Source organism: Anabas testudineus, chromosome 17 (assembly GCF_900324465.2).
Source record: "Anabas testudineus chromosome 17, fAnaTes1.2, whole genome shotgun sequence".
NCBI classification, from domain to species: Eukaryota; Metazoa; Chordata; class Actinopteri; order Anabantiformes; family Anabantidae; genus Anabas; species Anabas testudineus.
The window spans coordinates 11,391,715-11,416,792 of record NC_046626.1 but is presented as its reverse complement, the minus strand read 5'-3'; the positions used below and the strand labels follow the sequence as shown (position 1 = coordinate 11,416,792).

At 37.6% G+C, this 25,078-nt stretch overlaps 1 protein-coding gene across 1 annotated transcript in view; it reads left to right on the top strand.

Moving 5' to 3' along the window:
• The window catches only part of tnr (tenascin R (restrictin, janusin)), a 143,167-nt gene that overhangs the window by 58,791 nt on the left and 59,298 nt on the right, over positions 1–25,078 (top strand). The window contains exons 3-6 of the mRNA XM_026373752.2: positions 5,697–5,749; positions 21,981–22,101; positions 24,176–24,374; positions 24,511–24,611. Of these exons, the coding sequence (XP_026229537.1) occupies positions 22,018–22,101; positions 24,176–24,374; positions 24,511–24,611 (384 nt within the window). The 5' untranslated portion in view covers positions 5,697–5,749; positions 21,981–22,017. The remainder of the gene's footprint in view (positions 1–5,696; positions 5,750–21,980; positions 22,102–24,175; positions 24,375–24,510; positions 24,612–25,078) is intronic.

Below are 25,078 nucleotides of genomic sequence, written 5' to 3'. Positions count from 1 at the left end.
TCTAATAAAATATGCCTCTGTTTCTACCACATGTCATCTTGAGGATGACATTATATTCAGATGGTAATGTCTGATTGTTCATATTGGATATAGTATTCTCGGTCGAAATGGTCCTCCAGAAGTGCAGACGATACTATCTAAACTGGAAAAGTGCTTCCAGCTGAAAGCAGAGAGATATTTTAATATATAAAAGGCAGACTGAGTTTAATACCATTTATTTTTAATTGTAGCTTATATTTACCATTATTTATCTAATTGAATTTGCTCTCTCTTTTTCAAGAGAGACTTCGGAACAATAAACATTCAGTCATAAAATTAATTCATTAAACACAACCAGCAGCAAAAGAAACAAATATCAAGCCAAAATTTAAATGAGTAAAAGCATTCACATTAATCATATGAAATATGAGATAATAAAACTGTCAAGTAAAGTTAAGTAATTTAACTTGGAGGAAAATATTAGTTTATTGCATTTAAAAAGTGCATAATAGCTAAAAGCATTCTTGTCAAGGTTTGTACATGTATCTAAGGTGGATAATGCATTGTAGTTACACAAGGTTTAAATGTGAGTAGAGATGTTGTAGAGAGAAACTTCAGGAGCTGTAACATTAAGGATGTTTAGATGAATATCAAGAGATGTTTAGCCATATACCAGAACATTTACTTCCAAAATTAAAGCAATGGGAATCAAATTGAAAATCTGTTGTCCTGTAAGCTTGATTCACATCAAACCCCTTTTTCGTGAGTTTTGTGGTGTGAAAGGTCCTTACAGGTGCAAAAGATTGCACCTGACCCAAAATGGGCTATTGAAAAATGAACCTAAGGCCAACATGCATGACTTTATTTTCAAAAAATTGACCCAAGGACAGCCAGACCTGACACAAACAGAGTAAGGGACGACTGAGACCATGTGGGTACAGAAAAGCAAGTTTTCATAAACCTTTACATCTCAATTCCACAACCTTACAACTTAAACATGCGCTTATACAAACATCATAATATAGAAATCAAACTGAAACAATATTTGTCTGTGTTTCACTTTAACCAGGTAACATTGGTGTAACAATAATGCAACGTAGTGCTTAACTGAAACAACTAACAACTAATGTTATTTCAATAAAAACTTAGACTACAGAATCAAAGTTTTGCTTCACATCACTGAAGTTTCAATTCACTCAGACATTAAGCAACAGCAGCTCTTGTAAGTGCAGTTAACTCTGAATTCCATTTCCTGCTCTGCAAAGATAACAAATGTCTCATTTTCAGCTGCCCTCACTCCCATAAATGAGCTCATTGCACTAACAGTGTCATGAACAGTGTTGGCTTCATTATTTTTACTGACACAGCAGAGCGATTTCTAAATTAAATCCTGGCATTTGAAACACATTTACGTACATTCAACTACTGACTAATTATTGTGGTAGAAAAAGGAAAGCTGTGTTTGTCCTTGTACCCTCATCTCTGTTGTCATGAATTATGAACACTTACTCTGAACTAAATCCCTTTTTATAATGTAAATAATTATTTACGGAATAATTCAAACTATTAGTGTTAGTTCAGTGGAGAAATCAATGGCTTGTTTTATGAAAATATGGCATATATCGGTTAGTCCATTAGAATTTTTATGTTTTCACTATTTCCCTTAATTTCTCATCAAGTGTATTTGAGGTTTTTTGGGGTGTTTAGTCACATTGATTGTCTGTTTTTAGCTTTTTCTAAGAAGCCTTTACGGTAATGTAACTTGGATTAAAATTGACTGACGTTTCCTCTCAACTCTTCTTCCCTGTGCACAGAGCAATTTTATGATTCCCCTTTGCCCTTTGGCATTCTTTCTCCTTTGTGCTATGAAACACAAAATGAAATAAAAACTTTTTTTGCCCAAGAGTTCCAGTCGGACCTTGTGATGAAACCTGTTTGATGACATGGTAAACGACTTTTATTTTCTTGAGGAAAAAGATGGTCTTAAACCCATTTTTCATTGACGTAAAGGGGACACAGGCAGGTTTTGGTGTGGCAGGTGATGAATGGTTAGTGGGATGGAATCCATCTGCTGCATCAACACAACGGAAATGGGATCGTCCACTGATAAAAAAAAAAAAATTGCACACTGAGAGACGAGCCTGATTCACACGAGAGCCAAACTCACTGTTGAGTAGAAGTGTGTGTGTGTGTGTGTGTGGCTGTTTGTATGGCTATCATTGTGAGGACCAGCATAATTTTTAACCATTGGACTGAGGACATTTTTACAAAGAGAGGACATTTTAGACAGTCCTCACAATGAGACGGGTGTTTAAAGAGCTATTTAGGTGTTAAGACTTTGTTTTAGAGTTAGGATTAGAATTAGGTTTGGCTAAGTTTAAGTTCAGGTTAGTTGTAATGGTTAGGGTTAGGGTAGGGCAGCATACGTGCAAAATTAAAAGTTGAAACAGTGTAGATTAACATGGCCTACGTGACAGTAGGGGGATAGGGAATGAATTATGTGATTGAGTGTCCTCACACTGACTGACATACAGAAATGTACGTGTGTGAGAGAGAGAGGATGCCTTTCTGGTTGTCTGTGTCTCTCATTGTGTTTTTTTCCTTTTTCCACAGACTCGCACACAATAGAATTCTAGTTTCTGTGTGCCACCCTGCCTAAATACGAACTATCTATCATGTGAGATATTTCATACTTCCCCAATTCAATAAGGCAATATGATTTATGCAGTCGCACTAGCAGCTTTGGTATAGAATTATGTCAAGGTTTACGAATATGGACTGTAATATACATTAAGTGCTTTGTGATTTTAGATTTATGTGCACATTAAAAAAAGATATTTGTTTTTCAGATCTCTCTGTTTCTTAGAATGTTTGGAACCACAGAGCCAATTGACTGAATCTACTTGAATCTGTTTGTAATTATGGACAAATGCTATTGGATCATAGTATCATATTAGATACTGTTCATATTCTTATAGTTTGGTAAAATAACTACATTTGTTCAGCTCTACAGCCATCAGATTCCTTCTTAAATCTCTCAGTCACAGTCTCTGTTAAGTCTATTTTGGCTCTGTCACTACAGGCAAAAGACAGATGACAGATAAAACTGTACATATCACAACTCTACAGTGCTTCTGTTAACAAAAATTATGGACTGGCTGATGGACAGAGGGGGAACAACAAGTCCTTTGCCAAAATATTTTTCAGTATCTACCATCCAACATAAACCCAAAGATTGGTGGTTCGATTTTGAGTTTTTGAGTTATTTTTTACAAATAAAACTTACTTGGTTTTGTGGAACCTCAGACATTCAAAATATCACTGGTAAAGTTTTGCTTAGAAGTAAAGAAGTAAAAATCAGTGTGACGCTTCTTGTCATTTTGGAACTCTACAATTAAAAAGAAAAAAAAACATTTATCCAAGGACATTGTTTGCAAGTCAAAAAATGCTTCATGTGAATGTAAATTTAAAATAAAGTTAAAGTCAATATTAGTCACATTCAGTTCCACCTCACTGCTATGCAAATTAAACAAAATACTTTTGCCATATGTCGCTCTCCACTGAGTGCTTTAGCTGTCAGTTCTTTTCATCTTTGATTAAATTAAACCCACTGCTCATAAGAATGGTCATCAAACAAAAGCAGATGGGAGCTGTGAAACAAGTCAACAAGCAAGGGACAATAAATCCATTTAGCCTCCTCCTCCACAACATACTGTGTGAACTGTGAATCCAAATACTTGAGGAGATTGTTATACAAACATGATGATTTCCACTCCCAATTCCTGTGTTATAAAAACAATACACTTCTAGGAAACCATTCCCAGCCCACTTTCTTCTTCAACTTTCCGCTCCTGTTCAGATAGACCCAAACTATGATGCTGGAATGCAAATTAAATATTATGCACATTAATTTTTGTTGCCTTACATTTTTTATTCTCAGATTTTTTGCCATTATAGCATTTCTGATTGTTGCTAGGCCAGCAAATAAACTGCTGGAATACAATATGATTTATATTCAAAAACATTCCTCTGTGTTGCTCTCACAACTACAAAGGCATCTGAGGAAGGAAAGAGGATTATTTGTAACTTTCTCCTCTCCGTAGATGTAAGAGTGAATTACTGTAGAATATGGTTTAGGGAGTCCTTTCCATGCATGCATTTCCATATAGTAAGTAAGTAAGTATTTCAAATACTCACAAAGGCTTTTGCCTGCAGAAGAAATACAACGGGTCATTTGAAAAATTTTTTGAAATCTTCCAAATCAGTTAAGTGTGGGAAAGCTGATAACACTAATCTTGTGAAAAAGCTCAAAGCAATATTTCATTCTAAAGCACATGGTGCAAGTTTTTACTACAATGTGATTTAACACACGACAAGAAAAATTACACGTTTTGTTTATTCATATTTAAAGATCATGTTTGATACACGTTAATGTTTATGCTAACTTCACAGACACCTGTATCTTTTATATAAATTACGGGTGTTGTCAGGAACAAAGGCAGATGTTGTTACCAGCATTGCACTGAAGAACTTTTTTGACAACAGTTTTATTAACAAACTGTATGTCTTGAACCAGTTTCCTTTCAACAGTGATTGTTCCCTTTACAGCAACCATGATTGTTGATTTGTTATTTTTACTTGAAACACCCAATAACACACCAACAATGCAATAATACATTAATCAAATTTGAACGTGTAAATGCGATCTGTCTGTGCCATGAATCTTTCTCATCTTTCGCATAAGTCTAGTTTTTCTGACTTTAGTTTAACATTTAATCATCAGCCACAATTTTAACCTGGCAGTTTTAATGTCGGGGTGGACTAGTGTCCACATATCCACTTGCTGCATTCCCAGTTATGGAATGATAAGTAGATGTAATAATTACAATACATTGAATTGAAATTGCATTAAATAAAACATTTAGGGACCTCAAACAGCATATAAAGTATCACACTTGTAGTGATATATACATTTTTTTACTTGTCGATTTCTCTTTGATGAAACCGTCTTACTACATTAACTGACTAAAACTAAAACTGACAATGGAGCCCAGATTTTTTGTTTGTTTGATCAACATTCTTTGCCAGAGAAAACCCAAGTGAAAGTGACACCAATTTCTGAGAATTTGCAATTCCATGGAGCTGAAAACAACCTGGCCAGCAAAGCATGTCATTTCATCTCTCAGAGGGTGAACAAGATACCCTCAAGAGTAAACAGGACTTGGTTTTGTGGTTGCGTCAGTTGTGTGTGTGTGTCTGTGTCTGGTCGAGTAAATGTGCCTCAGGAGTTTGCTGCAAAAAAAAAGAAAAAAAAAAAAAAAACTGAACCCACAGCAGCACATGACACGATGAAAGCGAATCAGTACTTTTTCTATGCTGATGGAAAGAGCTCGATGTGTTCCTGTTCTTCCTCAGCAGAGGAAAATGGACATTTCTGCCTCTGGGAGCTTGTGTTTGCACTCTTGCTTGTATGTTTTTGCTTTTGTTTGCGTATATATGTATGTTTCTACCTGTGGGTTTTCTACACCTCAGTTAGTTTTACATACTGTGTGGAGGTACAAAACACCTCTACCATGTTATAGGTGCTACAGCATGTGAATCTTCACCTCCAAGCAATTTGCATTTCAAATCATTTCTAGGGAATGCTGAGCTGGAGAAAGCAGTTCAAATGTGTAATTGGTGTAATGCTAATTTCTTCTCTCTCCTCTCCTGGACAGGTGCGGAGTCAGAGAGAGACTGGCAACAAGAGAACAAAGTGCTCAAAGAAAAGGTACTGTGCACACAGACACACACAGACACACACACACAGACACACACACGCCTACGTGTAGAGACATATTAATGAACATCCATATTTTTCCCTCTGGCTATATTGTAATGTTCAATTTAATGGTCTAATGTTCCTTAATGACTGTTTTATGTGCATGGGCTTATTGTGCATCTATCAACCTGAAGCACATCTAATCAGACAATTAGCCCTCATCTTGGGCTAATTTCCATGTATATATTCATCACCATAACTGGCTTTCTAATAAGAACACAAATGAATTGTCACCTCTATATCACATGCTAGACACATAAACACACGTGCACACACAACCGAGTCTGTCTGGAGTGAGGATTAGCATTAAACTAAAACTAAGAACTATCAAATGAGTACCTGATCTGACAGAGCATGTATTCAGCTTTTTATGTTGTAAGATGCTATCTTGAAGTTTTTTCTTAAATTTTTGTTTTTGATCAGTCCTCTTATCCACTTTATGACTATTACAAACAGGTATCATCTTTGTTATACCAGTACATTGGATAAATCTTCAAGCTCCAATTAGACTAAAGTTTCTCAAAGACAGCTACAGACTTAGGTTTCTGCTATCTCATGAGGTTATTGTAAGCCACACTGTGTGAAATGGATCTAATAGACTTGGGTACAATGTCTAATGTGTGTAATTGTATGATGGTAATGCCTACTGAATGTAGGCTACGACTCATGTCAGTATACAACAATAAATGTCGTCAGCATGTGTGATCAATCTATGCCACTATAGTTTCTATTAACTGTCATATTGTTCTGTGTGTCTTTTCATGTGGGATACTGATTGGTTTGTTAGTAGACGTAAATCATAGTATAGTCATTCTTTGTCAGAATTTTGTCCCAGACTATTTAAAATTAATTTTATTTTGTGACCAGGATTTTTCCTTTTCACAGTCGGAGTGTATCACCCAACCCACTATAAGACTATATGAAGTGAAGAAGAACTTTGTACTAAGTGTTGCTTTCTGTATAGTTCTCTGTATAGTCTGTTATGTAGCGTGTAGAAGTAATAAACCTTTTTACATGTGCGTGTTGGCACAAAATATAGGAACCGTGTCCACTTGCACAGGATACCCGCTATCAGAAAGAAAGAACAGTTGTGTTTGTTTGAGCTGGTTGTGGCTGTTACTACTACAACAGTATCTAAAGTCATCCAAGCGCTGCTCTGGGAGATTTTGGAATATACTTCTCTGCCTAATTACACACAGGTTAAACAGCTTGGATGTCTTCATCACTTAATTACTTTTTCAGCCATAGGACCTGAAAAAATTGGTACATGACCTGCTGTGCTTATTTACACATTGGGCTGGTAAGATATTCCACACAGATTTTAGTTTTAAACACCAGATCACCAGGTGTGATGATCATTTTTCCAATAAAAATATCAACACTATTGAAAATAAAGCTTTTAGCTGTATAAACAGGATTACATGAAAAGCTCTGAGTTAATGCTCCATGAACAATATTTCTTACAGTTATTGTGGCAGTGGTGTACATATTAATCCAGTGCTGCTACAGTAATACAATAACAATTAACAACAATTAATAATACAAAAATAATTAAAAAATAAATTTTATAAAACCACAACTTAAAATAGTATAGTGTCAGCGTATTGTTTTGCATGTTATTCTATGTTTAATACAGTACAGAGTACCAAAATAAGGTAATACGTCTCAAAATCAGTTTTATAATCAGTCTCATAGCTAACTTATGACAACTTAAATTTTGTCATATAAACACCACAATTTATTAACATGCAAGTCAACATGTGAGCATGCAATGAAATTATAATATAGGTGGTTAACAAACTTAATCCATAAGAAAAATGTAATGTAGTGACTCTCTTAGCATGAAAATCTCAATATTAAAGTGGTGTTTGTATGCAGCAAGTTGGTAGCCAGAGAGAAAGAGCATGCAAGATACATATGTGAGCAGACGGAGATAGTTTGATGAGAGAATATCAGTCAGACTAAAAACACTAAAATATAAATCACAATAAACCTATTAAAATCAGCAAACAGCATGAATTGTTGGCAAACTAAACTAACTTAGTCTAGATGAAAGCATTACATGATGATCTCACTTGCCAAAAATCTATTTGTCACTTCATCTTTTCCAATGAATCAATTGTTTGTTTTCTTAATTCAGTATTTGTTTACCAGTGGCAGACAAACGGTGTAGTCCTGTTTTCCTTGCTTGCCAGCTGGGTTGTACCTTGTGTGTCTCTGGTGGATCCATGTTTTTGAAGTGGTGGATCCAGACGTTTGGTTTATTTCTGAAATAAAAAGGAGCCAGTTACCTTGATTCCTTTTGAAACTGTGCGGCTTGCTGCAAAACTAACCAATTCAAACAGCTGATTAGCAGATGGAAGAGACTGGGTTGTGCTTTACAATAAGTATCTCTGTCTTTATTGCTCCAATTTGCTTAAATAAGATAAACATATGTTATTTGAGGGGTTTGGTCTTAAATAGAGTATATGAGTGTAACAGCAATCACCATATTCTTTTGCTGTGATATGTCTGCAAATATATTCCTGGATTAGTTTTCCACAGATAATGATCTAGTATTGTAGTGAACAAGGGAAGCTGCTGGGTTTCAACATCTTCATCATATCAATGGACTACTCTGAGAGCATCAAGCAACAGAAAGAGAAAAAGGAATTGCAGGTAGAGAGAGTAAAGCTGAGGGCAGAAAGCAAAGCGAGAGAGAAAGAGTGATAGGATGACTGCCTGTTGATCTAATACAAACCTTTCCACTGATTAAATGCTTTTATCAATTCTGCAGACAGTAAACATGAGAAGACGACACTCCAGCAGCACCAGCCATGACTTGGAATCTGCTTAACTACTAAACATCATGTGGTCAAACATGCAGAAGAAAATTACTTTTAGAATGATTCTTTTATTTTTCTGGATGTCCGGATAGAGCTTAGTTTCTGGTTATTAGCAGAATAAAACGTTTAATGTGAGAGAAACATACAGAAACATAAACATTCATGCGGATACTGTGAGTAAGGACTAAGAAAGACAGAGAAAGCCAGTGCAAAAAAAGAAGTAGCATTAGCAGAGTGGAGACAGGAGGTGAGAGTGACAGCAGTGGAAGCCTTTGATCACAGGTTTCTAATCAATGGGGATTATGGTCTGTGTGCCTGTGTCAGTCCTGATAATGGCAGCAGCACCAGGAGAGAGGGGTGCATCCAGAAGAGTAGCAGCAAACACATAACCTTATTCTAAAGAGGGGCATTCTACACAGTCTTGTCTAAATGCATCTGATCAGACATCTGAGCAGTTTGACAGGACTCAGGAATTCGCAGTGGAAATGGATTTAACATTTAAAAAACAGTCGAGAATGCAACACCAGTGTGTAAATCGTTGTGACATCCAAACATAGTGAGTAGAGACTGTACTGTCACACAGTCAAACTGCTACATTTGTGACTGCAGTGTGGGAGTGTGTCTTTACTGCGGGGAGTAAACATTTTGAGGAAATCGAATGAAACATAACGTAACAGAAGACTGTACGCTGCAACGTAAAGACAGAAAGACCCTGGAGAACTTTTTAAAAATCTTTGAATGTGAAATTCCTTCAGCTCCCACTGACAGAAGTCAGATTATACCCTATATATCTGGGGAGTTCAGATGTCAGCGTTTCACTGACGTTTGTGTCAGTGATGCCTGTGACAGGTTTGGGATATGATGGATTATTATTTGTTCCTGCTGTTTTTTAACCTCCCATTATTCATGACATTGTAAAGCAAAGCTTGGTTTTCACTCCTTTTTAGTTAGTCAGAGGTTAAATGATATAATTAATAAATGTCAATAGTTAAATTGAGAGATCTTAAGGTTCCCTGACGGTTTCAAGTCTTTATAATATGGTATGCTAAAACATAATTTGTTAATATTGATGTCTACTGATTGTTGGAGTTAAAAGCTTTTAATGAACCAGCTGACAGTAGCTATTATAGGCTAAAAGATGTATGTTCTCTTGGTGAAGTTAACCCCTGAGGCACCTTCTGTCAGCTTTTATTAGCACTATGAGCAAATTTGTTTAGCAGCATCACAACATTTTTTATATTAAATAGTTTGTTACCAAAATAATCTCTCCCTTGTAACCACACAATATATTGTAATACTACTGTTCCGTTTTAAATTAACTATTATAATCTACTGTATTAATATTGCAGTGTTTTTATTTAAGAATTTACTGTAATGTAACCAAAGTATGCTGCCCACTTCTTCACAAAATTCCCTGAACTAGTTTAATTCCTATGAAAAATCTAAGTAACACTCGGAAACAAGAACTGCCCTTTAAATTATGCTTTTTATTTATAGCTGTTCCCTCTCTGGTGAGATTTTATTCTATTTCTACTTTTGCTTGGTTAAGACTTTGCTGCAGAAAACAGAGCAGTCTGTCACTGTGACAGCCTCTCTGCTAATGAACTGGACCTTTGTATCTTCTCCTCACCAAGCTATTCCTGGAACTGATAGCATCTCCATCTGATGTCCTGGTACAGAGATGTAGCCGAGATAACCCATTCCTTCTGACCTTACCTCTCTGTACTGGAAGCTTCTCCAATTTGACCCTGTGTTAGCTAGATCAATACTGTATGTCTTAACAGTCTGACCCAACCTCTTAAGAACCTGAACTTCTTTCTTTCTTTAAAATATGACTGTGATGCTGGAGAGCTTTTCTTTACTGTGCAATGGTCAGGTGCAGTAAGAACTGGTCGTAGAATCATAGCTTTCAGAATCTGTAAACACAATGCCACATACAGTTGTCTTCTTGCTGTCTGGACTTAGAACATAGAAACTACAGTATAATAATAACAATGGCAAAAGGATGTACTGTATATTGTATATAGCTACAAAAAGAAATCATAATTTGATTAAGTTAACTTTCTCACGTGATGGCAAGAATGAACACACTTTATCAGAGCATTTCCCTGTGTGCAGGTTGTTCTTATAGTAGAGAAAAAGTATTTTTACCTTTCAAGCAAAACAAAGGACATCAAAGCAAGTTGCACCAAAGCACACTATTTCTCAATTACAAAAGCACAAAGCTGTCAAAGCAACAACTGAACCAGGCACAGACCAACATACTGCAGTTCACAAAATTGCCATCCTCAAAGTAAGTTTTTAAAGAATTTGGCTTGATCTCATCAGACAGGTTGTTCAAAGAGTCTGGAGGGGCTGTGATGGAGAAAGCGTGATAATCCATAGTCGTCTGTCTAGACTGTGAAATGACCGAAGTAGTGCTGCCTCAGGATCTCAAGCTGTGTCTGGGCTCATAAGGGCTTAAAAGCTCAAATGCAAGGCGCTAGTCCAGGACGTGTCTTCAAGGTAATGAAAAACATTTCTGGATGAGTCCTTCATTGAGCAAGCTTTCTTAGGTTAAGTCCTCCATTTAAGATGGACCAATTCTTGATATTTTTATGTTTAAAGGAAATTTAGTAAATCACAGCTCTTTTAAACAAGCCAAACCTACAGATTTGTACCTGAGCATGGCCAATAGTGCTCGTGTGTGTAGCCCTCGTACAATTGTTGACTTGAGTAATCAGCAATCATTTGTCTACATTTAATGGATTAAAAGGCTTCATATCCACTCGCTAGTGCAAATCTGACCAATCTCTGTCTCACTGTTTCTTTCCAAACAGTCTCAAGTTTAATCAAGAATAAACGTCTTACAAGTTTAATCATAGCTAGATCAATAAATTATGTTTTACACTCTAACTCAATCTGACCTCAGTCGGTAATATAGGTGCAAGCAATCTAACGCTGCTGGGATAAACTGTGATTTAAAAATGTTTGGCAAACATTATATGTAACCACCACGTTTCAACATGTGTGAAACGTGGTCATTATTATCTCTACATTGTATGTGTGTCGGTTTGTGTTTCCCATTTTCAATGAGAACATAGTAACGTGTTTTATGAAAACGAGATAATGTCACCACTAACACGAGCCAATACCCATAATAATTCTTGTCAGTAAAACATAATGCCACCTAATGTGGTTCTTTGCCATTGAGCTGTTTATTTGTTAATTGAATGCAATCCCTTCTGAACGCCGGGAGAACTTCTTCCCTCACTGTCGTGGCATTGAACAGGCAGCAGCAACAGAAGAACACGTCAATCCTTTTGATCCCTCGTAGCCGCTTTATCATCTCGGCACAGCTTATGGTACTGGATTGTTGCTGCATTTTGCGTGTCATTTCAACCCACTTTTAAATCATAGAAGACAGAAGAAAAATAGATGGCACAGGTGGGAGGAGGATGACTTTTCCCCCTTATTTACTGAATATGAAAGGTACAGGAGAATACGTTGTCACTTCTGTCCCACAGGAAACTGAAGCCTTTGAACAAGTAAGATGAAAGGAGGGAGATGGCTTGCTAGAAAAGGAGGGAAAGGAACCAACAGACAACAGCAGCTCATGAGGTGACAGGTTTTTGAAGTTTTTTGTCCCGTTTTTTGTTTTAGGTCACGCCTGAGCAAAAAGATAGGGGAAGAGAATTGAGAGAAAGGAAGGGGGAGGGAGGCGGAGGACTACAAACACATGTCAAACTCAGACAGGCTGTTTGATGTGTTTTATGCAGGCACCATATTGAGAAGAGGCAAAATGAAAAATAGTACTGCTTTCTAAAAATCTTGTGTGCTGTGGGTGCACCTGGTACACAAAAAAAAAACATAAATACTAAAGAATTAGACAAAACAGTGGATAACTGTGAGAAGTAAAACAGACACGATCTACATTTTTGTTTGTTTTGGTCTGCATTGAATGTAATTTAAATTCACGGCAACTTTTGGTTTAGTCTACTACGACTTTTGTATTTTTATTTATTTATTTATTTTTTGTTCACTTTAAAATGACCAGCAGGCAGCTCTGAAATGGAAAATGAGTTTGCTAAAAGCCATGTATTGTGTCAGAAGAGAATAGAAAAGCAGTGGGTATTCAGCTGCAGCAGACAGTGAGAGAGAGAAATCTATTCAACTGGTCCTGACTCATAGCTGGGTGAACTCAAAAGGACTAAAGCATTTACCTCCACTCTAAATTTTTTACTGTCCCCTCATGCTCTTTCATCCACCTTTCTGTCTGCCTCACTCGCTCTGTCTTCTTTGCTCTTTTTCTAGATCTCTCTCATCCACTTTCTGTCTCTACCCTCCGGTAGTCTTTTTATCTCAATCATTCTTTTGACTCAGAGTTTTGACTCAGTGCTTTTCTTCTTGTACTGCTTGTCTGAATGTGTCCTGTGTTCCATCTGCTCCCTTTTTTATTTTTGACAGTGTGTATCTGTAATTACAGTTTGTATCATCACATGTTTCAAATAAGAAATTAAAGTGTGTAATGAGATCAATAAGACTTCCACAGATGCTAAACTGGAGATGCAGGAAAGATGATCTGAACTGAGTCTGAGAGTCTGAGGCCAAATCAAAGACGGATACAAATTTAATCAAGGCAGCGTCCAAATACTTAAAGAAAAACTTTTATGATCATCATAAACTTAGACCTTTTTATTTCTTTTGTGAGTTTTGAGCACCATGTACGATGTAAATCTTGTAGCATATGGTCAAGTGACTTTACTTATAATGTATGAAGGAAACAGTAGTGTACACTTTAATGAAGTAACGCACAGATTGCATACTGCAGTCTGTGACACTAACTATACAGGTGAAAATGACATTAAGTGACAAGCTTCTTTTAATTGGTTGCACATATCATCTTCTACAGACTGTGACTGCAGATGACAGTTATTTAAGATGCTTATCTAACACCTTTACCTTTCAAAATAGAAATCTTGGCAGGATTCCACATGCCCCGCGTCTGCTTTATTGGTCACTTGCTTAACTGATGACAGAACTTTAGGTGATTTAACTCAACTTAGATCTGTCATGTTTAATGTAATCTGGGAATATGGGAATCTTTATTTCAGTACCCAATTTAGCTGCACTCACTAATTGACAGAATTAAGTAGTGAAGATGTAATAAAGATTGAATTAGAGTCACACATTAAAAGAGAAATACTTTTAGAAGACTGAGCACTGTCTAGCACATCTTTACTGCATGTTATCTCAGCTCCTCTTGTGCGTATTCGTTTACATCTTTCTTGATAAATTGGTTGCTGTTTGCAGCATGGAGTGAGTCGCCATCAGTGGCCCGAGGTCGTTTTATTTTCTGTGGAATGGATTCCATTTCTTGGTCCCATCTTTGCTCTGGAGCTGCCCTGAGACAGAGCAAAAGACTTGTGCAGCCCTGCGGTTATGGGAGCAGCCAATGAACAGAGCCCAATGGTCCTGAAAGACAAGGCAATTTGGCCAGAGTGATGGGAATAATGAGAAAAGCATTGTAATGTTACCAGAGTCCAATTTACAAGGTGGAGAGAGCGAGGGAAAGATTGAGAGAGAGAGAGACAGAGAGCTAAAAAGAGAAGCAGGGACGGAGAAGGAATCGAGGAACACAAGAGATGCGGGAGAGAGAGTGAGCGATCACCCACGCAAGGAGGCCTGCTATTGGTTTTGTGTTCATGTTGAGGTGGCTGCGCATTAACCTGTGCAAATGGAGGTTATGGCTTTACTTCCATAGGGCGAGGCAGGAGGGGATAACAGGGCTGTTGGCACAGAAGGACAGAGAGAAAGCAATGAACGTAGCAGACGGAAAATTCTGTCTTTCCATCTCTACTGTATGTGGTTTTCAGTCTGTGAATCAGCCTCAGATACATCATTATAGAGCACATCTCTAGAAGAACAGATTTACTGTGCAGAGTGCAGAAATGACTTTTAGGGATAAAGGAAATCCTCAGAGAAAGAGCGAAAATGAAAACTCTGTCAGAGAGATAAAAGGAGATGAAAATGACATCTAGAGATAATGAAAAATAAGAGCTGCAAATAGGAGAAAATGGACCAGCAAGAGAGCAAAGGTGATTTTCTGAAAGGTGAATAAAATCATGAGGAAGAGAAAGTTGAGTGTGGCAGAAAATTGTCCACTTGGCCGCTCTCTCCTCTCCTGACTCCACATTATGACACAGTAGTGTGACGCTGACAAGATTTCAACAGATGGATGTTTTCTGTCCCCTGGTACCAGTTCAGGCCTGAGATCAACATCCAGTCTGCAGCATTTTAAATCAGAAACAGCACTTCACTCTGACTGCTCATGATTACTGTGTCACTGAGTGACTGTGTCTCAGCAGCTGGAGAGGCGCTGGAGATTACAATTGCAGCTGGATTACAGACGGTGATTGCTTTATAAACGTTTTCACTGTTCTCCTCCTCGACTCATAAAGCCATGGTGCCAGTGAACTGCTCCCAAGGCTGACTTATTTGTTACCGCTTAGCCCCAAGGGCCACAGAGAGGAAAGAGACCACATGCGCAGATTGAGACATATGTCTACAGGGCAGACAGCAGGCACTTAGTCGGTAGGCAACAGTCTAAAAAGCCCCATGGCCATGGAAAGAGACACATACACACTGTGAGAGTTAATGATGCTTTCCAGTGCATATACCTTACATAATCCAATGGGGATGTTAATCTCCTGTGGTTCCCTAACTGTAAGAACACACAGCTACACACACCTACACTCACATTAATTCGGAGAGGGGCTGTGATCATGAGCAGTGTGTAGGAAGAGAAACATTCAGTGGCTGCTTCTCAATGCATGACACACCTGGCTAGATGAGAGAAACTTGTTTAGCTTTTTTTCTGCAGCTTTCTGTTTTGTATCTCTCAATCTGTGTAATAATTTTACTCACGCCCCTTTTTGTGTGTTATCTATGTAATTTCTTTTGTCTGTGCACGTTTTCTTTTCCTGCCTTGGGCTTTTCCCTTGTGTTTTTTATTTAGCTAATACTTAATCCTGCCAATTTCACAAATTCCAGGCTAAACTTTTCTATGTTATTTACACTAGTGGTGCAGAGAGTGGTAACAGCGTGTTTACACATGTACCTGAAGCTGCTCTGCCAGGTGTAAATTACTGTACACACAGCACATAATGAGAGAAAACCTATGGGAATGGAAACATTATGACCCACTGTGAATTTTGCCATCCACTCTACTTCACTGAAGAGCTACAAGCACAATACACTCCCACAAGTCATGGCTCTTTTCACTCGTCCTAGTGCTCACAGCAGCTGTTGGTTCTGTTGTGGTAATAACAGCCTGTCATGTTTTGGTTGGGCCATGAAAGACAACTTCACACCTCCAATGAAAACTTAAGAACAAGCTGCACAGCAACATGTAGCCTCGTCACAAGAATTACAAAAAATAAAAGTTGTACACTTCTTTGCTCTATTTTGGTTAAAAAAGTTAAGGAGATCATTAAAAATTCAGAGATGAACTAACACGTTGTAGTTCATCTGTTTTAAACAAGTGAATTGCTGTCTTATCACCTTTGGACCATGCATCTGCATTGACCACAAAGAATCAAGTGACATTCACAACAAGTTGGAAGAACTACATTTATCCTGCTTGAGAGGCACACAGTCTGTTGTTACTTTATTAGGTTAACTTTCACAATAACTCGGACTGCCAGCATTTTAAATGGAGTGAATAATGTGACAGCAGCCAAACACATTAAGTATGCAGACAGGGTCAAGAGGTTCAGTTACACACTTAACTAAATATTAAAATCCGCAAGATGTGTGATTCTAAGCGGAGCTGCTGTTGTTGCCAGACGAGAGGTGCAATGTATAGACTTTACTGTCTGCACAAATAAAGCTGTTAATGTAAAGGCCACAGGAAAACAGCCAGGAAGCAGAGACAAGTAGGGAAATAAAAGCTTAGTGAATCATCTTTAGATGATTTAGGGAACATGACAGCCATTGTCTCCACAGAGCTGATGTTGTAAGGCAAGACAGTGGACAGCGAAACAGAAACCTGATAGATTATAGATTTTAAATAGACTTAAATCCTAATAAGTATCACCAGCTGCTTGTTATATTCATGCCTTAAAGAATTTGGCTGTTGTCAGGGGAAGTCCTACCCACTGCTAGCTATTGATATCTAATGAAGTGTTTACTGAGGTATATCAAGGTTGAATAGGCTTATGTAAATCCACAAAAAAGGATAAAAAAGAAATACTTTGCATTTAAGCACAAGAATTGCTTGATAAAGCAACAAAACAGTGCAAAATGTCTGTGAGCTTTGATCTGGTGTGTGTAAATAAAAATCCCAGTAATCCCTAAAGTGAAATGTGCATCAGACTGCCTAATTGTGATGACATCCTTTGTAAAAATCCATAGTGAGTAGCCAAAATGCCAAACAGTCCTGGTTTGGAACATGATGCCTAACTGGTGCATCACAGAAACAGCTCTTCATGTTGTTGGAGTACATTTAATGGGTCCTAGTCTACAGAGCACACTGTACTATAGCCAAGTTCATTAACATTGTCTTTTTGTGCCTGAGCAGACATCGTGTCGGTGAATACGGACAAGGGAATAGAGAATGAAGCTAACAGCAAGTTCAGGCTATGTTACAGATCCAGGACCATGATCAGTAAATAAATGATCAGTATTGCCAAAGCACTGTGTTAAAAACAATTTCTGTATCATTCAGAGCTGCTGAAATAGTGCTAAGTGGAAAGAGCGTAATTGACTAATCACAACTGAACCGTGTGCTGGACTTGTAATGGTTTCATTACTTAATAAACATTGTTTTATTGAACAAAAGGCAACAGACAAGGAAAAACTGAATGAATTTCTTACTTGGGCAGGTCTTGTTTAGAGGACCCTGTTCACACTCAAACTTCAAAAACAAAAGTCTTCGGCATTTGAATCACACCTGTTCATATACATGCGTCTCAAGCATGTGTTCCGTTTTTGTTATTGCTGCTTTACTTTTAATTACATATGATAGCGTCCCCAAGCGCCATATGCGCCTAGCCTGCTATTGGACTGAAGGTGGCAGGATCACTGAAGCAACAACCACGTTCTGTACTGATGACGTGTTTTCCTGTAACGTCTGTGTCTGGGACTCAGTAGCTTTTAGTGGCCGAATCTGTCTCAGGCCACCTCTGCAAGCTCTTTAAAACCTTACAACTAAGTGTAAACAGGGTCTTCATCTAGTTAATCAGTTTGTCTCTCCTTTTATTCTAATGTCAGATTTATTATGGAATACAGCTCTACCATCCAGATAAATGTGGAAAGGTGTAAATTTTAAAACTGATGTATATTTTCCACTTGACTAAATCACTTGATTTTCCTCTTGCCTTGTGCGTGCATGTATCATTTATAGTCAATGGGCTGTGTGTGTGTGTGTGTGTGTGTGTGTGTGTGTGTGTGTACATGCACACTGTTCATTTGGAGAATATTTGTGAGAGTTTCCATACTAATGTTATGATATTAGGCTGTATGTCTTTGACTCTGGGGGCATTAGGGAAAAGGAAGCAATCTCAGTAGTTATTATGTTTCAGTGTTCAAGATATACTGTACCAGGATTTTGTCCATCCATGATATGTATGACATGATTATTTTTTTTTTGCTGGACATCATAAATATCATATGTGGAACATACATGATTGTTTTACTTCATATTACATTGTACTCTATGTTTTAACCTTAGTTATTTCTCATTCCTTTCTAGTATATACGGTTTAGTGGTTGGGCTGCCAAAATCCATCTCCAAATCTCTACCTCTTATATGTAATGAAGGACTCTTTGAATCATCCACATGACAAAACACTGGATTAATATCTCAGTATAATTATGGTGTGCATTTTTAAATTCAATTCTCTTTTCGAATTGACTCACTGGGCCATAAACCACATTGTGGATGAAAGAGACACGATATGTGAGAGACTGAGGACCAAAAAAAATCAAAAGCTCACCTCAGAGAAATGCAATCTAACGAAGATGAAAAAAATGTTAGAAAGACAAGATCAAAGTGTGTTTTTTTTTTTTCTTTTACCTTTAGCCATGCTGGTTTTTGTGATTCATTTTACAGTTGGGGTATTTTGCAGAGTGGCCTCTTTTGTATGAGCTTTAGTGTCTTACCTTTTCTTTTGTGACATTGCATAAAGTACCCTGATGGTTTTTATTATAATTGGAACAGGCAGTTTCATTTCAGCCTCACAGGGGGGTGAAGTCATCCAATTTCTCACAAGAAAATCACCAGGTAATACATAAAGTGACAGCATTGTTTCAGAGCACTCTGAAAGTCATTAAATTTATATTTTTCTACACGCCCAGAATACTTAGTTGTATATAAACAGGAGATGTGAACGCATACACGTGCACACTCTAGCCATGCACCTAAATTAGTTTTTTTTTTTGTTCTTTTTTTTTTTTGTATACACACTTTTAAAATGCATCTTGAAATTGAGAGGCTGCATGTTGACAGATCTAATTACTATCAAGACAGATGGACTGTTATTAAAAAGAAAAAAATATCCACTTGATACATCACACTGTGTATATTTTCCTTTGGGTGAGACTATGTGTGTATGAGAGAGGACTGTAGATTACAAGGCGTATATATCAGCGCCATTAGATTTGTGTTGGCGCCTGTGGAAGTTGAAGTGCACACGTTTTCTCTTCTTGAAAATAGAGAGTAAATTAAGCAGGTTTTTAGAGCCTGAAGCATGTTGACTCTCTTCACTCTGAACGAGTGGGTCTGTCCTTAATTGAGCCTCCATGAAAAAGCTCCTGTCGTTGTGCCTGGAAATGTTTGTGGGCATCAGCCTGCACCATGACCCAGTGACTAAGGTATAATCTTGTGACTTTGAACCTCTAAAGAACTTTAATCACTGCCAGTATAAAACTATATATAGAGTTGTGTTCATGTACAGGTCTGTATTTGGTAGAGCATGTGTCTCAAAGGAAGACGGAAGCCTGACACCTTCATCGCATGGTACATGTACTGTAGTTTCACAAGGTGGTATTTATTTACTGATTTTCATTTTACGGTGCACGTTAATCAACATCACAGTAAATGTATTAGTGTGAAATGACTGAACAAACTGTATAGATGTTGACCTTTGACCAGATGTTACAGTAGGTTAATCTTTGAACCACAGAACATTCAAAATTGGAGCACAAGACATGAATCAGCTGAGAGCGTGTTGCAGTACAGAAGTTTTAAAAAATATTGTATATAGAATATAGTTGATGTTAAAATCCCACCACTACTGTTGTAGAGCTATTGATGAATTCCTCATCAGCAGAACACTTATTAAATTTTAGAAGTTTAAATTTCCATTCCTGTTCATCTACCACTTCTTTAACTCTTCATCTATATTGGATCTATATTTAATATATTTAGAGACAATGACAACAATACATAGTCTGTCCACCAAACAATGTTCGCTGTTCCTTTATCTGTTCAGTACACCTCTTGCATCTTTAACTGAATAACCACGTTTAGAAATTATTTCTGAGACAAAAGAAAGAAAGAATTATATGTGTGTTGCCTACTTCCAGTTTCACCCAAGAACTGTTTGTCGGTTCTCACCAGGTCAATGATGAACATCTATGAACTTGTACAAAAATATTTGGAAATGAATAGTTAATAATGATTAAGTGATGTTTGTGTTTTATCAGTCAGTATTGGCTGCTCTGCCGTATAAAACACAATACAATGATTAGTTTCCCATTGTGCTTGTTACAGGAAGTGAATCAAACCTCCATGTACCACCATTTATCATCATCACATCTTTTAAGCATGCATCCTAGGCATTTATTGAAGCTAGCCAGAGGGACGCTGCTTTAGTTAATGGATGTGAACAAGACGGTTCCAGTTGGCTTTGTCCGTCTCACTCCATCATCTGCATGCTTCTCATTTCTTTGGTGACTTCGCCAGTTAAACGGCTCGTGTCATGTCAGACAGCAGCTGCATGCTTGAGGGAATGTTTCAAAGTAGAAGATTTTCCATCTTTTCAGTGCTTGGTGGGTAGAATTGGTTGGCAGTCGATTCCAGCAAGGCCAAAGTCATTTTTAAAAGCATTAGTGACACTGTCTGTGAAGTGAAGTGTGTTGAAGATTGTAACATATGACCGTCTGTCTTTCCCCTTTGGGTCTTTTATGATATACTGTACTGTCAATGTACTTTATGAGTTTCTGTTCAAAACACATACACATGTGGATGTAGATGTACACACAAGGTGCACTCAAATATACTTTTAATTCTTTTTTAAACTTGAAATTTTCTTTTATTGTTGCGTTCGAGCGGGAGGGAAATTTTTATTTTCCCTCAATGAGACACGTTTAAAAGGATACATGGTTCTCCCATGCTGGGTTTTCCTCAGTTTTTCATTTATGTGCAAATAGGCTGACATATCCACATTTCCACCCTAAATGATCACAAGAAAAGCCAGAGCCAGTTAGGTGGGATAAGAAGACTCCCATCTGTCTCTCACAAAAGGCACCAGCTGAGAGTAACAGCCTGCTTCACCAACACGAGATGTATTGTTGTGATAAAAGAGGCTCTTGAGTACAGACCACACACAAGCTCATCTATGACATGTTTTTATTTTTATTTTTACCTCCTTCTAAACCATCCTCTGCCCACATACATAAGCATGAGCATGTTAAAACTCGAGGGAATTACTACAAAGTACCTTTGAACACATAGATACCACTGATATAATTGCTTTCCAGTCTTGTATAACCAGCTGTCCCCACACTTGAATCAGTTGTGAAAAGCTAATATTTTAAACAACCACCTTTAAAGCTAATTTCAGCTCAACACTGCCGTGTCTGTGCAGATACGTGACAGTCTGCTGGAAGGATCCACATCGTTTTTTTCCTCTGTACGTCTTTTATTTCAGCGTGTCCCTGTTCTCACTTCCCCACTCAGTGGAGAGGGGATTACAGCAGCATCACTCAAACCATGTCTCTCCTGAAATACTCCATCTATCAACTCTCTCCCTGAGCAATATTTCTGTATGGCTCCCTAGTGGAAAGATCAAATATTTGGTATTGCACCGTAAAATACATTCAAAGGGACTTAGCCACTTCTATAATCTCTGTAAGAGTGTCCTTTTTTTCTTCTAAAGCCAATTATTTTACAGCAGATCAAAGGCATTAATTTGCCATTTACAAAGGATGAGCTGATGGCTGTGGGACTCATACACACACGTTTCCATGTTGGTACATGAACAGCTACAGTACAGACACTTTCATGCAACACAGACATACACATACACTGACTTTTTTCTTTTCTCTGAAACCAACTTTTCTGTTCTTGCACCTTTCTCGCTCCTCCGCAGGTGTGAGTGGACAGGAGTGGTGAGGTGTCTTCTCAGCATGCCAATGACACAGCAGCATCGCAGGGCCAATGTGCCCACAACAGTCTGGATCCTGGCTTTGGCTCTGTTTCTTGCTCTACAGGTAAAATTTGTTCAGACAAAATGGCCCTGTCGAGTTTTTTTGTTTGCAGGTGCCCAGGGCTTTTTTCCCCATTCATTATTTATTTGCAATCTAGTATTTTTGGCAGCCATGTTAATCACTTGACTCTGGGCACAAATCCACTCCAGTTCTATTTTGGCTGATTTCACTATCAAAAAAAGTGGTAATTCAGACTTGCTGCCTGTTTTCTGTGTGTGTATATGGGTGTTTTCTGTACATTTCATGTGGAAAGTCACTATTTTTATTTATTATGGTACTAGTACAATTGTTTGCTATTGAGTGTTCACTATGACAGTCAGTGTAATACTGTATATTTACAGTATTTACATTGATAAGAGTGGCAGATAAACCACAGATTTTGAAACAGTGGACAAAGCAGCTTTTCATTTTAAACCTGCCTGTATCAATCTTAAAACACTTCAATATACATATAACATGTAAGATATACAGTATGAATCATATGAAATGATCTTGATGCACTTGATGGCTGAACTGTACATTATAGTGTGCTAAAGGACTGAGGCTAAAAATTCAAGTCATATGCAGAACGTAAGTATCCTCACCCGTTGATGATGATCTATGTAAGTGAATAGCTAGTCAGTTCTAGTATTAGAAATAAAAATAGGAAACATGTAGGATCAGATTTTATTTCATTCTATAATAATCCTTTTTGTATTTGCAGTTGTTTTTTTTTTGTTTAATTAGTTTTTTTTTTCCACCTTTAAATGGAAAGGCTTTTAGGTTGTGTTTGGCAAAGATAACAGTATCTTGATATTATATTAATATTTCCTGTGATCCATGAGTGTTCAAAACATGTGCAGTAAAGACCACAGCAAAGCTGCAAATTTAAATGTATAAACTCAGCATGTAAGTGCTTTGATTCAGTGAGAAAATACTACACAGTGGATTTACAGTAGTAAAGTACTTTTTACCCCATGGATTTTAATGATATGTTCTATGGACTGGGATGTAATCCAAAGTTAAACTACGTAATTGGTTATGATTGAAAAGAAAAACTGGTTAATCCATTCTTTACACTTTTACACTTTATGTTTAAAGGTTCAGGAGGTTAAAAAACAACTTGCATCCTCTAAACTATTTATATGTTGTGTATCAATCTTCCTTAAGCATCCTGTGTCTTCATTAAGTGGGAGAGATCCAAATCTTGTCAGACCTGTCGTGCCTAATTATGGTTTATAAACTATGACTGGAAAATCACTGTTTGAGAAATGCATTAGCAAATGATCAATCCCACTCAGGTAAGAGCTTTTAATCATATGCTATTAACTCTGTAGTAGTGCTAACATGGCGCTCGAAATCAATTCACTCTGCTACGCCCAACTCTCCTTCTCCCTGGTCTCTATACTCAACACACGCTCAAGCATTAGTCATTATCAAATTAAAATAAACAACAATGCCGCAAAACTTGCAAATTAAGCAGAAATCCTTTAAAGGATCTGATTAGTTAAGTTGGAGAGGTGAGCCTCACTCAAAAGTAAATACTGGACGCACCTTGACAGCACCTCTCCACAATGATACAAGTTTTGGATCATACTCCTTCCAGAAAATATTCTAAATAAAAGGGCCACACTTTCATCACTATGCACTGTTAATCTAAAATTTTTAATTAAGCTGCACAGTTTGTTTTCAGCATATAACTACTGAGATGGTACAGTGGTATTTAGACTCGTCTGCCTGTGATTATATTTTCTGCTTATCTTTCTTGCCCCGTTGGAATAATACTTAGTTGTGTAACAGGAGAAATTCTCTGAGCTCTCTGTCAGACACAAAGAAGGAAAATCTTGAAACACTGAACAACAATCTTTTGCAAATGACCTAAATTTTTAATCTGAAAATTACTTTGTTGGTGTTGCAGCAAATGAGAAAATCCTTCATACTATACTGTCTGTTTGTGACATCTTGTTGTGTCCCCCTGGGTTCGTTTCTCCTTCTTCATTCTGTTATTCTGGAAACACAAGATGGAGAGAACAAAAACTACTACAAACCCCTGAGTCCAAACCACGTGCAGTTTTTGTTTCATATTGTATTTCTCCAGGGTGCCACTCACGCTGCTCCATCAGGAGACAACAAGCTGGTTCGTACCACCAGAGTGAGGAGACAGGCCCCTTCAGCTTCCTCAGCCAACCAGACCCTGCGGGAGCAACCGGTGATCTTTAACCACGTCTACAACATCAATGTTCCCTTGGAGTCTCTGTGCTCTGTCGACCTGGACGCCTCCGCACCGCCAGCCCCAGGTAAGAGTGAGGTTTTCTGATTGATTATTTGAGCTCACTGTAGCCATCTCATCTGCCGCCCCGGAGGCACCTTTTGTTCACACAGACACACATACATGCTGTATTTAGAAGAAGACATATTCTTTTTGTTTTAAAGGTTCACGTGCTGAACTTGGATCCAGACCGTCCGTTGAGGGTCCAGAAGATCCAGATGGACCAACAGAATACACTGAGCAGACGCTGGATGCTGACAGCCAGGTTGGTATTTTAGCAATGAACAAAAATAGTAATAAAGAATTGAGAGCGATATGTCATGTAGGATGGGACCCCAGCACTTGCATTGCTTTTGTGACAGAAGTTCAAATGAGTCAACTAATTAATTGGACTCTGTTTCAAATGTCTCAAACAGTTTTAACACAAACGTTTTACATTGTTTGGGTGTGGTACCCAAACAAGTTTCTTCAGTGCAAAAGTAAATTAATATACTATAATTTAAATTACTTTTTAAAAATACCTTCTACGTATAATGTCCCTTTATAAACAATGCACCAGTAGATCAATGTATCACATGTGCCATGTTAGTAAAAGAGGTTTCTGTTCCTCACTAATGTAAATTGGGTGAACAAAAATTAGAAACACATCAGAAGGACAGAACTCTGACTAGTGTCAGCAGAGAAAAGGAAATTGTGGATAGATGTCAGTGTTGTTAACTTCCTGCATATGGG